This window comes from Phyllopteryx taeniolatus, chromosome 23 (genome assembly GCF_024500385.1).
Source record: "Phyllopteryx taeniolatus isolate TA_2022b chromosome 23, UOR_Ptae_1.2, whole genome shotgun sequence".
Lineage (NCBI taxonomy): Eukaryota > Metazoa > Chordata > Actinopteri > Syngnathiformes > Syngnathidae > Phyllopteryx > Phyllopteryx taeniolatus.
Genome location: NC_084524.1, coordinates 5,743,675 through 5,759,444, shown reverse-complemented (window position 1 = coordinate 5,759,444; position 15,770 = coordinate 5,743,675). Strand labels below are relative to the sequence as shown.

General features: G+C 44.2%; 2 protein-coding genes across 4 annotated transcripts; both read right to left on the bottom strand.

The window, feature by feature from the left end:
* Nucleotides 1–16: 16 nt before the first annotated feature.
* On the bottom strand, nucleotides 17–5,095 carry mfsd8 (major facilitator superfamily domain containing 8). The gene is made up of 11 exons (XM_061764331.1): nucleotides 4,713–5,095; nucleotides 4,551–4,633; nucleotides 3,576–3,860; nucleotides 3,093–3,206; nucleotides 2,018–2,162; nucleotides 1,881–1,939; nucleotides 1,700–1,808; nucleotides 1,501–1,635; nucleotides 1,313–1,416; nucleotides 1,028–1,239; nucleotides 17–684 (listed from the first exon to the last, which is right to left on the bottom strand). Exons 1-11 carry the CDS (start codon nucleotides 4,769–4,771, stop codon nucleotides 478–480), a joined length of 1,512 nt encoding a protein of 503 aa, XP_061620315.1. The 5' UTR covers nucleotides 4,772–5,095; the 3' UTR covers nucleotides 17–477.
* A 710-nt stretch (nucleotides 5,096–5,805) lies between these two features.
* LOC133472859 (uncharacterized) lies at nucleotides 5,806–15,552 on the bottom strand. Of its 3 annotated transcripts, none has more exons than XM_061764329.1 (8): nucleotides 15,380–15,552; nucleotides 13,783–13,889; nucleotides 13,016–13,123; nucleotides 12,741–12,936; nucleotides 11,464–12,553; nucleotides 10,056–10,852; nucleotides 8,537–8,740; nucleotides 5,806–7,602 (listed from the first exon to the last, which is right to left on the bottom strand). In XM_061764329.1, exons 2-8 carry the CDS (start codon nucleotides 13,831–13,833, stop codon nucleotides 7,337–7,339), a joined length of 2,712 nt encoding a protein of 903 aa, XP_061620313.1. In that variant the 5' UTR covers nucleotides 13,834–13,889; nucleotides 15,380–15,552; the 3' UTR covers nucleotides 5,806–7,336. The 3 variants fall into 3 exon arrangements, with proteins under 3 accessions (XP_061620313.1, XP_061620312.1, XP_061620314.1); XM_061764328.1 differs by having other exon boundaries at nucleotides 11,464–12,470; nucleotides 13,039–13,123; nucleotides 15,380–15,544; XM_061764330.1 differs by having other exon boundaries at nucleotides 11,464–12,470; nucleotides 15,380–15,543.
* Between the last annotated feature and the right edge of the window lie 218 nt (nucleotides 15,553–15,770).

Genomic DNA, 15,770 nt, shown 5'->3' with positions numbered 1-15,770 from the left:
CAAAAAATTCCTGATCTTGCATTCAGCATATACTGTATTCATCGAAATAAAATATAAATCTCTATCATTCAAATACACACATTTTAAAACATATTCATAGCATCCTGATGGTATTAATGTATTAAAAATAGCTTCAATGTGGGAATTGCTTAAACGTCCATCAGTCGCTGTTAAAAAAAAGAAAAGAAAAAAGAAAAGCTTTTATCGTACATATTTTCACATTACTATTAGGTCACATTTTTTAACCAGTGAATGCGCCTGTGACATTAAAACATGCATTATCATTCAGTTCATACACGTTATTTCATTAAAAATGGAATTGAGTAAAACATGTAATAGTGTATCAGTAACAAATATGTCGTAAGTCGATTGAAAACGGATGGCCAATCTAGATGCCTAGTTCACACGCTCCCTTTCAAACTCTTTTTTCTTTTTTTTTTTTGGTCCTTGGATTGGTCCAGTGAGGAAAGTGCCGCCTCATTCTATCGTCCTTCCGTGACGCACGGAAAAAGCGATGAGTCTATGGTAGACGCAGCTGAGGAGGAAGATGGCCGCCACCACCAGAGCGCAGATGATACTGAAGGCCCACCGAGGGCCGAGGAGCGTGTACACGTGGGACATGAACACAGGGCCCAGAGTCCGTGCGCCGCTCCCCGACGCTGTCAGCCAGCCCATGTACACACCCTGGAAATAGGAAAGATGATAACATTATATTCCACTAAATAGAATAAACAAAAAGCTAAGGCTGAGTTTCTGAGCGAACCCTCTTCACAATGAAACGCACACAAAACCAGAACAAAATGAAGGAATTGCAGTCTCGTGAAAATCTGTTGGGTTGCGAAGTTGCATATTCACCATCCACTGGGGGGGAACCTCACTCTGTTCACTTTTGTCTTAGCCAGCCCGGGGAATCTCTTCATGTTTGTTCTCAAAGTACTCTTTAAATAAAACTGAGTTATCTCTTCCAGCCTACCTAAGGAACCTCGACTCACTCCATTCAGGCGTAGTTGGAGGTTTCGCACTTCACCTGAGGTTTGGGTCCAAGGATCTTGGAATAAAGTGTGTAGGACATGACGTTGCAAGCTGGATAGCCCACTCCGATGAGGAAATCCGAGGTGATGTACTGAGCCAGGTAGATGGCGGGGGTGTACTGACACCAGGTCTGGTCATATGGGCAACCCGTGGGCTCAAATGAGCTGTTGGATGACAACTGACTCACCAATGAGTTGTTTTTAAGGTCTGGGGAGGAGGGGAAAAAAAACTGTTACACTCAAATTTGAGTCCATGTCAACTTTTTTTTCTTTTTTAATACCTGCCCACTGGATTTTGGGGTAATGGCTTCCCCAGGGTAGCAGGATGAAGAAGCCGCAGAATATGATGGCCAGACCTGCGAGTAGCACCGGACGATCACCAACCCTAAAAAAAAAAAAAAAGATTTTAAAACTTCCAAATAAGCTATCCTCTGCGGTTGGACTTTATTTTCGGCTCTATCTGGGTTACCTCTGAGCGGCCACTTTTACCGCCAGAAACACCAGGATCGATTCAAAGCCGATGCCGCAGATGATGATGCCGTTGTAGAAAACGGCCTCTCTCCTCGTCCATGCGAACATGTCCATGGACAACGGCGTGGCGATCCTGGTCCAGAAAGAAGTCAGTATTACAAGGCTGAGCGCCACGTCAGAGCAATTTATCCACGTACGTCTCGAAGACAGCAAAAATGAACATGACGATGAAGAAGAGGACGTTGGAGGTAAAAACAGCTAAGTGATCGATGGTTTCCTCCGGGTCGTCCATGATGTCCACCTCATCTGTAAGAGACGGGATTCCAACACACGGGATGAGCGCTCTAACGGGGGACGCCCACGACTTCGCCGTCTCACCTTCCGGGAGGTAGTTGATGGGTTGAATGCATCTTCCGTCGTCATCGATGCGGTGCTCCCTGCAAAATGGAGAATCATTAGCCGCGGAAGCCATGAGTTCCCCTTTAATGTTGAGCGGTTCTTTCAAAAGTCTTCACCTGAGCACCAAGAGCACCAACAAGATGTTGATGACGCCAAAGACGGCGGCCAGTAAAGCCGGAGCAGTGTACATGTTGAGCTTCAGGTCAATGAACTCCACCGTGTAACCCAGTTCCCCGAGGAACGACAAGCAGGCCTGCAGAGCTGATCGACATACCCGATTATTAGCAACAAACTAATCAACATTTAGCGAGCCTTCTTGACACATTTTCCAGATACTACTCCTGGGGGATCCTCCCCAGGTATCATTTAGCTGTTCCGTGAGCACCCCACTGGGATGTGACCACCTGGGTCATCATCATTGTTATCCTCCAGAACGCAAGCTACAGGGCTGCAGTGTCTTGGTTTCTGTTGGTCCCAGTTTTTCTTAACAGGGACTAAAGGAGTCTTGATAACGAGTAATGTCCAGGTAGTGCAGCCATTGCGCAAGATCAAGAGCATCAAGATTCTGAAGACCCTTGATCAGATAAGGATACTTTAATGCACGTTTAGCCACCAATCCAGACCAGAAAGTCATTAAATGTCAGGATTTTGGCTTTATACCAGAACATACACAGTTCAAGTCGATCTGGTTCCCGAGACAGATTATCAAGACCGCCCAGTGACCACGCAAAGTGAAAATAATACACCGAGGCCCCTGTCAATCTGTCGTTTCACTTGGAGGAAAGAAACCCACAGGGCCATAATTGGAACTCCTGTCGGTACCCTAGATTTTTTCTGAGGGATTTTGTACCAAAGGATTATAGACATTGGTTGAGGTCCAGGAACTCTAAGGACCTTTGTCCTTACATGTAAACTTGGAAGACCAAACACTCTGAATAACGGAGTCTCTGACATTTACATCTAAGGAAAAGCTCCAAGTCTTGGGAGTCCTGATGCTTCCGGTTTTGCTTTGAGGCTGCAGACCTGGAACTCAACCAGTGATCAGACTGCTTTTGTAACAAATTCCTGAGTTAAAAACCTCGAGTACCGACAGGAACCAAGACTGTATGGCCCTGTCGCTCGCTTTCAGGAGGATGACCCAACTCTTAGGTGCCTCACTTGGACCTGCTGGAGGTAAATATCCATAATTACCTGGTCCGAGGATGAACCCCAAGGCTTGACAGGCACTCATGTTGGCCATGGCGTTCGTCCTCTCTTTCAGCGACGTGGCTCCGGCCACGTATGACCTCACTACGGCAACATTACCTACCGCGATAGGACTGGTGTAAGACAAACATACCCTGGAATACCCTACCTGAGGCATGACTGCCATCTAGGGGTACACAGCACTTACCAATATAGTACTGTACTAAATATATAGCTTTCGATAAAAAAATAATTTTTTGGGGGGGGGGTTCCATTACTGTGTGTTTACAATGTGCTTAAAAAGTGAGTTTTAATAAGTTTAAAGCATGTGCAAAGGTTAAAACTATTTCAAAAGTTTATTTGTTTGTTTTTAATGGTCTTTCTATAGCGCAGATTTTCGATTATTTTCGGCTGGGTCTGAAATGTATCCTGTGCGACAAACGAAGGTTCACTGTACATATGACATCATCATTCTGTGACGATTACAACCTGCTCCGAAGCCCACAAACGCTCGAGAAATTAGTATGTGGTATTTGTTCCCAGTCAATGGCAGGGAAGCGTAGGCGTAGTAGATATTGCCCAACAGGTTGATGACGATGGAGCACACCAGCGGCTCTCTGCGTCGCCGGTGATTGGACCACAGGCCGAACAGGGGCGACGCCGCCATCTGGCAAAGACTGTAGGCCGCCACGACCCAGCCGAGGAAGGTGGCGTCTGCGCTGTCGTCAGACTTTTGCAAGTACGGCCACAGCGACGTGATTACAATGGTGAAACCTAAAAGGATTTACAAAGAGCGCAAGTGCAGAGTAAAAGCCTTTCATTTGAACATTTTGACTGAAAGCACATGTGGGAAAATTGATCAGGTCAGCAAATGTGACGACAAATTAAACCACAAATCCTCATAACATCTAATAATACACAATTGCTGCATTATCTATGTATGGATATATACATTTTTGAATTGTCAATTTTCTTTACTACTTTACTTTAGGGTACACGTAAATATTGTCTAAATCTGCCCACATCCATGTCCTTAAAGAGGACAAGCGGCACAGAAAATGGATTGATAAATATAATAGATATGCAGTATACATACATTATATATATATATACACACACACACATATATATATATATATATATATATATATATACATACACATATATATACACATACACATACATACACACATACATATATATAATGTATATACATATGTATATACATACATATATATAATGTATATACATATGTATATACATACACATATATATATATATACATACATATATATACATACATATATATTTATACATATATATATTTATACATACATACATACATACATATATTATTATGTTATTTAGCGGCAAGAGGGGGGAGGAGGGAAACAACTCAAGACTGATAAAAGTGTAAATGTTTCCTCATTTATTTCTCCAAAATGTGACTAAAAATGTTCTCACCCACGCTGCTGAGAAACATCGTGAAGTACATGACTCTGATCGACCTCCATCGGCTCTGGTAAGCGTCATCATGGACGTCATCACTGCGCACAACAAGTTTTCAATAAAGTTTCGTTTGAAAACTAATATAAACAACTTGACAGTTTTAAAAATCTCACTAACCTCCTTGGTTCATCCCGGAGTAAGGGGGTGTTTTCGTCCGGATCCACGAACTGAGACATTGTGGATTTAAATTTGGTGGGAGGGAGGAAAAAAAATAAAATAAAAAATACCTAGCAAGCACTCGCACAACTGCAAAGCTACGGGAAGCTAACTGACTAACGAGCTGGTTAGTTAGCCACGACAGCTAACATTAGAACCGTCAATGAGTTGGTGCCACTGACAAACCCCACGCATCGTGTTTACTCGAGTGAAGTAGCCACGTCTTTGCACTCAGTGCGTGACAGAATGCCCGTAAAGCTGGACTCTGGCACCCGAGGTAACTCTTTTGAACAACGACTGCAAGCTAATGCTGCTACATTGGACACGTCCGGCGAGACTTCAAAATAAGACGCGCTACTATTTAACAAGAGCACGTCTTCAGCGATTTGGCGTTTATGCTTGGGACGTACAGGATAACGAGATTTTAGCCATGGGACAGACACGAACAAATTGTGTCGAATTTGGAGCGCCTGTACAAAATTATTTTGAAAGGGTATCCGGTAATCTTCAGGTGTTCACCGTTCCACCTTGAAGCGGGCAATATTGTACTACACACTGTCATGATCTGTTACACTTACCAGGAAGGAGCAATAAAAACAAGGTTGCATGAAAGGAAGAAAAGGTAAAAGGAAGGCAAGAAGAAGGGCTTTGAGCCACTGTTGGGGTCTCCACAAAGTCAACACACAAACCCACACCTGGACTTGAAACCCTACTTTGAAACCTTAATCCTTGTTTAAAAACCTAACCCTGGTTTGAAACCTTTATTACAACCCTGCACCCTTGCTTGGTACTGCTGTAAATTAAAAGTATTCACCTGGGAAGCTTTTTTCCCCCCGGAAAAGTTTGAGGAATTTTGCAAAGTTGGAGGACATTTTGAGCATTTACGAGATGAAACAGTGATGAATACATGTCATGAGTGTCAATGTAATACAATGTTTTGGGGGTTTCCCTCTGTAGGAGCCTTGGAAAAAAACAATTCGAATATTAAAACAATTATCTGTGGAAACATTTTATGCATTTCAAGCATTTAGAAAAGAATCCAAATTGTAACAGATTGAGAAAAACACAACAAAGGTGATTCCTTTAATCACGGGGAATATCGAGCACAACAATTCAGACCTTCCTCCCTGAAATATTGTGAAACTGTACCCAAAAACTCACATCAAAATCCAGTTAAAAAAAACAAAAAAAAAACAGTCATTGACTTTAATACAGATAGTATGTACAGTGAAGTATGTACAGAAGACAAAGACCACAACTGTAGAATAATTACAATATTTTTCAGATGAATATCAGTAGCCTCTGTAGAGGTATGCCACCACCACGTCACACTTGTGTCATGGTTAAATAGTTTTTTGTTTTTTTTAATAATAATAATAATACATAAACACACACTGTACACAAAAATGAGACACGCAGTCCATGTGCGGGCCTTTAAAGCAGTGATTCCCAACCAATGTGCCGCGGGAAATGATCCAATTTCACTTAATTGGCCCAAAAAATATCATTTACAATGTGACTTTGTTCACCTATGTCAGCAACATATTGTGTTGGGTAGAAAATTGAAATGCTCTTCAGAAGGCCAAATTAAATTAACCACTCAGAAAACAGAATTATGAATGGTCATTATTAGAATATATACTCAATGTGACGTTTTTCATTTGGTGGTGTGCTGTCAGATTTTCGTGCAAAATGTGACCATACTTGATAAAGGTTGGGAAACACTGCTTTAAAGCAGACGTTCTCAAACTTTATAGGTCCAGGGCCCCCTACAGGGTGGAAATGTGTCCAAAAAGTTGTCTATTTTACGGAAATAAAATTGGAATTTGTGTTTTATACTGAAAATAAAGTGATATTTTTCAGGGAAAAAAAAGCCGTAATCTTTACAACAAAGATGGAACTTGGTCAGTCTGAAAAGCTGCAAAAAGATGTAGCCATAATGAGATATTAAAAGTCTAAGTTTACCAAGAGCAGAAATTCCTATTTTAACTAGTGAATTAAATACAGCTTTGTTCTCATAATACTTTTTTTTTATTATTACGGAAAAAAAAAAAAAAAAAAAAACTTTGTCACTGATCCCCCATATGTAGGTAATACACTTTTTTAAATGATACGGCAATTTAATTGCAATTTTGCGGCCCCTCAAGCTACGCCTGACGGACCCCCGCGTGTCCGGGGACCCTTTTTGAGAAGCGCTGCTTTGAAAAGGCCCGAACGACGAGCTTTACACATTCATGTTTGGTCATCCAAATGGCTCCCATGTTATGCTACTACATGTGCAATTTGTCCACGCCGCACACGATTCATGCCCCCCCCTCCCCAATACCCTAAAGTCAAACGCCACTTTTTTTCTTTGGCTTTTTTTCGTGTATGTGACAAAGGGTGCCACTGATGGTAAAAGAGGAAAAGTGTGACGATAAACGCCGGCCCCCCCGATCCCCAAATGAGGCCATTTAACCTGGAATGAAGTCCTTCCATCCTCCATGTATGATTATTATGCCCATGGAACAGGGTAGGGCACCTTTATATTACACAAAATAGGGTTTGCTGGTGGTTCCTACCTCACCCACCGCCTTCGTCCCGGCTCAACAGACAGCGGCGGTGGCAGCGGCGGCCATGGCGGCACTTTCCCGCCGGCCCTGCTTTTTCAGCAGCTGTATGCGGTTGTGCACGTAGAATTTGATGGCACGCCAGTCGCGCTGGTTGCTGACGAGCAGCGGGCAGAGCTCCAGGCAGCGCTCGCAGTCTGCCTTGGCGGGCACGCGCAGCTCGGCCAGATTGCGCTTGAGGTGCGTCTCCACGGCGACGCGCTCCGCCTCTGACCAGGGACGCTTCAGCACGCCGCGTTTTCCTGTGGGAGGCAAACACATTGGGGTGGATGTGGAGGAAAAACAACAAAGTAACATTTTTATTATTTTTTTTTTAAATTTACAACAAAAAAAAAAACATTTTTTTAAAATTAAATAAAATGGATTTGGACAAATATTTTTTAAAAGTGCCCATGTAAAAATGAGCGGACATTGAAAGAGTAATTTGTTTTTCAATAATAAAAAAGGTTTGTTTATAAAATGTAAAAACATTTTAATAAAATAAAATTACATATATTAAAATGTCCGTGCTCATTTATTTTTTTGTCTATGAAAATGTAAAGAAGTTTAGAAAAATTTACAAATAAAAAATGTCAACTCTGAATAGTTGTCAATTTTATCTCCGTCTGTTTATTTTCCTTAAAAATAATAAACTGTTTATTTTCCTTAAAAATAAACTCACACCCGCTGAGTAATTAATTTTTAAAAAGTGAAAAAGGAAGAACAACTTTGTTTTAAAATGTAGAAAAATTAAATACAAAAGAAAAAAGATTTCTGTTAAAATTTCCATCGCGTAATAAATACAATTAATACAAAGAGGAAAAGGAAACAGTTTTTAAAAAATGTAATAAACAAATTGAAAAATTTACAAAACATTTTTTTACACATTGCCGATGAAAAATCATGATGAAACCCACTGGGTAATACTTTTTTTTTTTTTTTTTTTAAAAAAGGGGACAAAATGATTTTTTATTTTTTTTTATCTACAAACATTTTTTTGAAAAATTGAGAAGTTGAAAAATTTTGTACACATTCGCAGGAAGAAATAAACTGGCATTCATAGAGTACTAAATGAAGAAACATCTAGAAATGTATAAGACAAAAAAACGAAACAAAAGATACACATGACATATGACACGATACTACGGTAGAACCAGAAACGGAGCTCACGGTGACACAAAGCAAATCGAGAGTAACCTGATTTGGGCGGGAGTGACCTCCTTTTCGGGGCGCTGGCGACCGACGGGCTGACTGCCGAAGGAGTCGGCGCCCTCTTCCTCTTCGGGGGTCTGCCCGGTCCTTTCTTCTTCACGATTACCTCCACCTTCTCCGGCACCTCTTCCTTCACGTCCTCCGCCTCAGAGCCTTCTGAGAAGGAGTCGACAGAGTTGCCGGACATCACTGCGGGACACAAAAAGATGTGAAGAGCATGTCTCGTAGTCTGTCTAGATGGTCAATCATCCGGGTCATGGTAATCACTTTACCTTCAATCAAAAAAAAAAAATTTATTCAAAAGGTTTAGGGGTGGACAGTTGTTGTCCCTCAATACATCCTACTGAGGGGAGATACTGATTATTAAATAAATGTACTAATGTCTGCGGCTTACTACAGATCGTGTTTTGCTAGCTCTGGAGGACGCAAAAATGCTGATGCCAGCCCTCTGGCATCAAATCTGATTGGTTAAATAATGCTAATATATTTGAAGTTCGATGGGCCAACACAACTGATCGTGAAGGCCCTGGGCAGGTTAGATTGACACGGCAACACGTAGAGGCTGAAATCTGATTGGATTTAAAAAAATATATTAAAAAATCTAACATATATCCCTCGGAACTAGTCAAAAAGAGACAAACAACTAGTCAGCCTTTTTGTTGATCCCCAGCAAAAAGGCTCTCACCAATAAATGGTGAACACAAGAAAGCTCAACAATGGGCAACCATATATCTACATAGTTTATAGGAGATAAACCAAATGTGACTAAGTATACATATGTGCCAAGATTGATATTAAATGTCTAATTTATACTGAATATGGAAAATAGTTTTTTGTTCATCTGGGTATTTTGAAGAGAGTATTAATTTTATTTGAGTACCTGTACATTTTTCTTTGAAATGAAAGACTAAGTACTTGCACACACTGAATATGCCCCAAAAAAATTTTGTTTTGTTTTTTGATAGAAAGTCAATAAAAGGTTAATTAATAATAAATCGTGATAATGCATTACACTTATATAGCGCTTTTCTAGACACTCAAAGATGTTTTACAATTGCATACATTATTCATTAACTCCACAGTCACACCTAGTGGTGATAACCTAGCTCGCTACAGCTGCCCTGACGGAAGCGTGGCTGCCATTCTGCGCCTACGGCCCCTCCAACCACCACCAAACATCCACCTGCATTAATTCACGGGCACTGTGGGTTAAGTGTCTTGCCCAGGGACACAGCGACGACATGTGGGATATGAACCGGTGACCCGCCGGTTGGAGACCGTACACTTTACCTCTGCGCCACGATGTCGTAGCCTAATTGAATAGATTTCTGGGAACAAATGAACACAATTGAATTTAACAATTAGAATGTAGACCAACAACTCCCATGTGACACACCCGCTAGACATAAATAGGGGGAATCCAAACCTAAACTTTAGGACTCAAGGTGAAACATCTTCAACAACCAAGAAGAGTCCAGTCACCTCTGTTCAAGTTGAATCTTACCGTCCAACTCCAGACAGATGTGCTGCAGGCTCATCCCGCGGAACAGCACGCCCTCCTTCTCGCCGTACAGAACCACACGCCCCACCCGCCCCATCAGGGAGGCGTCCCGTGCGATGGAGGAGCAGTTCTGCGTCACGTGGTACTCGGTCTCCAAGAAGTTCTCCAGGCGCTTGGTGGCGCAGCCCGGAGCCTGGCCCTCCTCCAGAAACAGGAGCTGCGTGAGAATGGCCACCTGCCGGCGGACCCGCGTCCCCGTGATCGCGCCGGGGTTCTTGACGCCGCTCGCCCGCGCCAGGTTCCTGAGGAGGTCCGTGCCGCGGAGCGGGGTCGCGGGGGAATGATAGGGGCGGGAGAAGATGTAGGGGCTCTCCGGGTCCACGCCCACGTCGGCGCTGGTTTGAAGGAGAAGGTCGAGGCAAGACTCGCAGTTGGGCGGCAGAATGATAGGTTGGACGCGTCCGCGCTTTCCCATGACACCAGCCCTCGGGAGGTGGCAGAGGACCCTGCGCTCAAAGGGCGACAGGAGGGCCTCGGTGCCGGAAGGGGAGCCGCCGCAGGAGCTCTCCTGCGGAGCGGCGCGCTTGCGGTAGTCCTGGATGGTAAGCTTGGCCACCTCGCACTCGCGCTGGCGGTTGAAGAGGATGAGCAGCGAGAGGCTGGCGTGGCAGAGCTGGCGCCAGGCCTCGGCGGAGCGGGAGCGGCCCAGCGACAGGAAGGCGGCGTGCTGCTGCTGGCGGAGGTACACCACCAACGAGGACAGCGACGACAGCAGTGGAGACATGTGGTGCCGGCGTGACCTGGAAGAAGAACACTTGCTGAAATGACACCTGAAAACAATGTTCCCCCTACAGTATCCCAGTTTGTTGACGACATAATCTTAACCATTTGTTTTTATGGTTTTTACAGTATGTGTGTGTTAAAGTCGCAGTTGACTTATGGTTTAGAATTACCATGCTAATTTCTACTAGCTCGTCTATGGCGTTTCGTATTGTACATTAGCATCGAACTAAAAACGTCCGTGAGACAAACTTTTAGTTTAATGTGCTTTATTTGAACACTGAGTTTAAACACTTGAGGCATCTCGACTAACAGGAACGTTGTTGTGATTCGTGGAAGTTAAGGAGTCTTTGCCTCAAAAAAAAATACGTGCACACTTCTGGTTCATCGCAACGTCATTTATTTTTAAGGGTACGTTTTTAAGAGTTTGATATACTGACGGGTGTTTGGGGGTCACAGTCGGTTGTATAGCTACAGTTAAAACTTTAAAATATTGTACAGGCGAGTCAAAATCACCACAATGGCCTATATTTTCCTTTTTTACCACTATTTTTTAGAGGGATTCGGTCTCTCTAGGGGTTTATTGTAATAAAATGTATTTATACAAGTCTCAAATGATTCAGAATCTAACCTGGTGGTCTCTCCGTTCTTCTCCTCCGGTGCGTCGCCGTCTCCATCCGCACTCAGATCGAGATCTTCTTCTAGATCGATGTCCGGCTCCGGCGTTGGAGGTGGAGCAAGATCCTCTTGGACCCGCTCTACCTCCACCTTTTGCTGCTCTTCAAGCTTCTCCCTCTTCATCCTGCGACCTCTCCTCGGGGGAGACGGCGGAGGAGGTGCGGGGCTCTTAACCCGGGGCGCCGTCGGAGGGGCGACGCGCTTGGCGGTCGGCAACGGCGAGCCGGACCCCGCCTTCTTCTGAGCGGGCGGCGACAGGGAGAGGGAGAAAGAAACGGCGCCCGAGCGGGTGCCTGGCGATTCGCGCCCCCTGGCGAAGAGCGAGGGCGGCGGTGCCGGTCCGGGGGCGGAAGGCTGCGGGACCGCAAAGGAATGACCGTGAGCCGCGGAGGCGTGTGAGGGATTGCCATTGGAGTGCGTGCGGAGGTGCGCCAGCTCCATGGCCGAGCGCACCTCGGGCTGGTTGGCGTGATGCTTCTCCAGGTGGCGCGACAAAGACCGATAGTGGCGCCCGCAGTACAGACAGTGCTGGCGCCGGCTCACCGGGGCGCCACTGGAGCCGCCAATGTTTATGTTGATGTTATTGTTGATGTTGGTGGTCGGGGGGGCCAGGGCGCTGACCGGCTGCGGGTTAGACCTGCCAGGGGGCGCCGAGAAGGACGAGCAGGGGCGCCCCGGCCCACGGGAGGAGGCGGGCGTGCCCTTTTTCTTGGCGCTGACCACGGCGGGGATATTGCGCTTCTTGCGCCGGCGAAGCATCCGGCCCCGCATCGCCTCCATTTCCTCTTCCTCCTCCTCCTCGTCATCATCGTCATCCTCTTCCTCCTCCTCGTCCTCCTCCCGGTCTGAATCGCTGGGTTCGGAGTGGGTGAGTGGCGAGGATGAGGGCGAAAGTGACCAGGAGGGAGTGAGGTAATCCGAAACCGAGAGGGACAGCGGGTGGGGGCCGGCCTCCTCGTCCTGGTGGGTGCACACACAACAAGTGCCGAGCTTTAGCATGATCAAAGTTGAAGAACCGAGTCCTGCTGCGAATCGTGCAAAATCTGTGGGTAATTGACACCAACACAAAAAGGTTTGTCATTGCCTACACAAGCCATAAGACGGCAGCAAGGGCCTTTTTTCCAATTAGGCGCGATCCCCAACCCAAGTTGTTGTGGTCGTTTTCAGCAGTCACTCGGCTGAAACAATAGGCACCGGGGCCGCCTATTGTTTGGAAACAATATCGCTTACCATGGCGTTTTCGCCCCAGTCCGTCAGGCTGTAGTCCACCGTGATCTCCTCCCCTTTGGCGATGTCTCGGATCGCTATGACGACCAGCCGCACCTGAGTCCCGCAGTGCACCTCGCGAATCCTGCAATTGGGCGGCGGGTGAAAGAGCACGGGTCCTCGGACGCCGCCTGCCCCTTCTTCGCCCAGCTCCGGCACGCTGGCGAAACAAAACAAAAAACGGAGCCGTGAGTATTCGATAGACCTCGGGAATGGGGAGGCGGAGTCTGCGTAGTTACCATGGTAACGGGTCCATCCTTACCAGAGCTGAGCAGGATCTGCCAGGTAGTAGGGACTCCCAGGGGGAGGGAGGCCATCCTCGGCGCCCTCTGGGTATTGGCCGTCACCTGGATGGACAGCACCATTAATAATGCCAAATACATCCCAGACACAAAATAATGATTTCATAAATTATTTACGACAGAATGAATGGTGCGTTTGAATATACAGCTGCACCTTGACTTGTAAATTTAACTTGTCATTAATCCGGTCCAACCACCCTAAAAACACCAATTTAACGTGTTTTAAATCGAAAAAAATAGCATGTCTACAGTTGTATGAAAACATACAGTAGTAACATTTAAATGTAACTGATTAATTTTGCAACATGCTTTATTTCAATGGACCTTGTGTGGCTCCGTCTGGTGTGCACACCTCGGCCACTGGGAGGCAGTATAATACATTTTATCCAAATCTAAGTTGTTGAAAGGTTTATAACTCCAGCAATATCAACACGAGCCCAACTGCAAATCGCAAAAATCGAAAGATAGTTGATGCTCTTTGTAATTGCCATAAAAAAACAACACCACAAACATAAGACAAATATGTGGTGGTGGAAGCAAGCACACTTGACCTCTTCTTTTGAAAGATTTTGTGGAACCTGCCGAATGACGGGATGAAATTGCAATCTCGCGTATCATTCTGCATTTGCGGGACTTGTGGCGATCTATGGCAACATCCCGGAGGGAACGAATATAGACGAGAAGGGTGTTGTGTGGGTACTGACCAGGGCTGTAGCTGTGCTCAGACATGCTCTCCTCCTCATCTTCCGTGACATATGCTCGGTCGCATACCTTCACCGGCGTCCCCTTACGCTTTCTGCCGCACATGCGACTGGAAAAACAAAGAGAGATGTAAAGTTCTCCAAAATATACAACATTTTACTCATTATGTAAAATATGACGTTTTTGTGATTATATACAAAAATGTTCTTGGACAAAATCTGATTTTTCTCAAAAACAACAACTTAATTCTTGTAATTTTCAAACTCTTTTCTAAAATAAAAAAGAATAAAATACATAAACATTTTATGCTTGTACAGTGACTATCTTTCTCGAACGACTTTCATCTCATGATATTACAAAGTTTTCTTTGAAAACAAATCTGACATTTTTTTACAACTTTGCATTGGGAAAAAAAGATTGTCCTTAAGAACTTAAATATTATATATATTAAATATATGTCCACTCTTGTAATACATTTAAAACATCTTTAAGCTTGAAAATAATTTGTAATATGACCATTTGTTCTTGAAACTATACAACTTTATTCGCTTTACATTAAACCTTTTTGCGGGAAAAAATATTGTAACTTTAATCTTGCCATTATTTTCCTAAGGAAAACATCTTTATTTTATTCTTTTTTTCCCTACTTTGTCATTATATAACAACTTTTTCCTTTGACAAAAATTTACCTTTATTGTCATATGATGAGTCAAAACTATTCTTGTAATGACTTTTTCTCTCTAAAGAAGAAAAATTAAGTCTGACCATTCCAACTTTATTTTTCAATATAAGATTTTCCTTGGAAAATTCACTTCTCAGAATATGATGACAAAGAATTCTAATTGTATATCTTTTTTTCTCAAAAAAATGTGACTTCAATCTCCTATGTATATATAGGTACACACACACATACATATATACATATAAAAGAGATACAAATAAATAGATATATAGATAAATACCAAAAACTCTCATTAATCGAACTGAACAAATTTCATACAAATAACCACTAGGGTCATTTTGGCCAGCAACATAACACTGAATGGGGGTCTGACCCCCAAGGAGGGTTAAAAGGGGCTCAGACAGATTCATGAATTCACCACATTTTCGACATGATTTATCCATGAGTTTTGGATGTATTCATTCATGAATTGCTAATATGATGATAAAGATGATCAAGGGTTCAGCCCAGAGAGCAGCTGATCCGCGATCAGCCTGAATCCACAGTAGCCCAGTTGATGTTCCCCACGGTGCTGTCGATGCTAACGCCGCCGCTAACCAATTAGCTTCCCCGTCGCGTCAAAACATCAAGACTAACTGGGCCGGGTGGGGGGCACTGTAACCGAATAGAGGCAGAGAGCTACGGCTGCGAACATGACTACACCGCCGCAACTCACAAATGGACACAAAATACATTAAATGCGAGGTTTTCTCAGAATAATCCCACATGAGTGTGTGTTGGGGGGGGGGGGGGGGGGGGGGGGGGGGGGGGGCTTCTGCCTCGAGTCGAGATAGAGTCAAGCTAACAAAGCCTGGTAAATATGAGGCGGGAGGATGGGACAAAAAGGGTCCAAAGCGGGGCCGACAGAGGCCACTCACCCCCGCGGCGGCGGCGGTTTGCTGCCGTCCCCGTCGCTGTCGAGCGTCGGTGGCTCCCGGTAGTCGAAAGGCGAGCGTACATTTTCCGCCATTAGGACTGCCAGCCAGTGCCTTCCCTCCTGGTGGGGGCCCGGCTCACTGCACATGCGCACAACATCCTTTCGAGGGTCCGTGTTGTTAAAATTTTTTTTTAAATTGCACTTTCGCAACACACACATACTCATATCAATCTGAAAACACTTGTAATTTTATTGTTTTTATTGTTATTATTAAATATAATTGCGGTTTTGTAAAAATATATATATATATTGAATAAATTCAAATTACTTTTTTTATTTTTGTAGCAGGATAGCTGGGATAGGCTCCAGCACTCTCGTGACCCTTGTGAGGA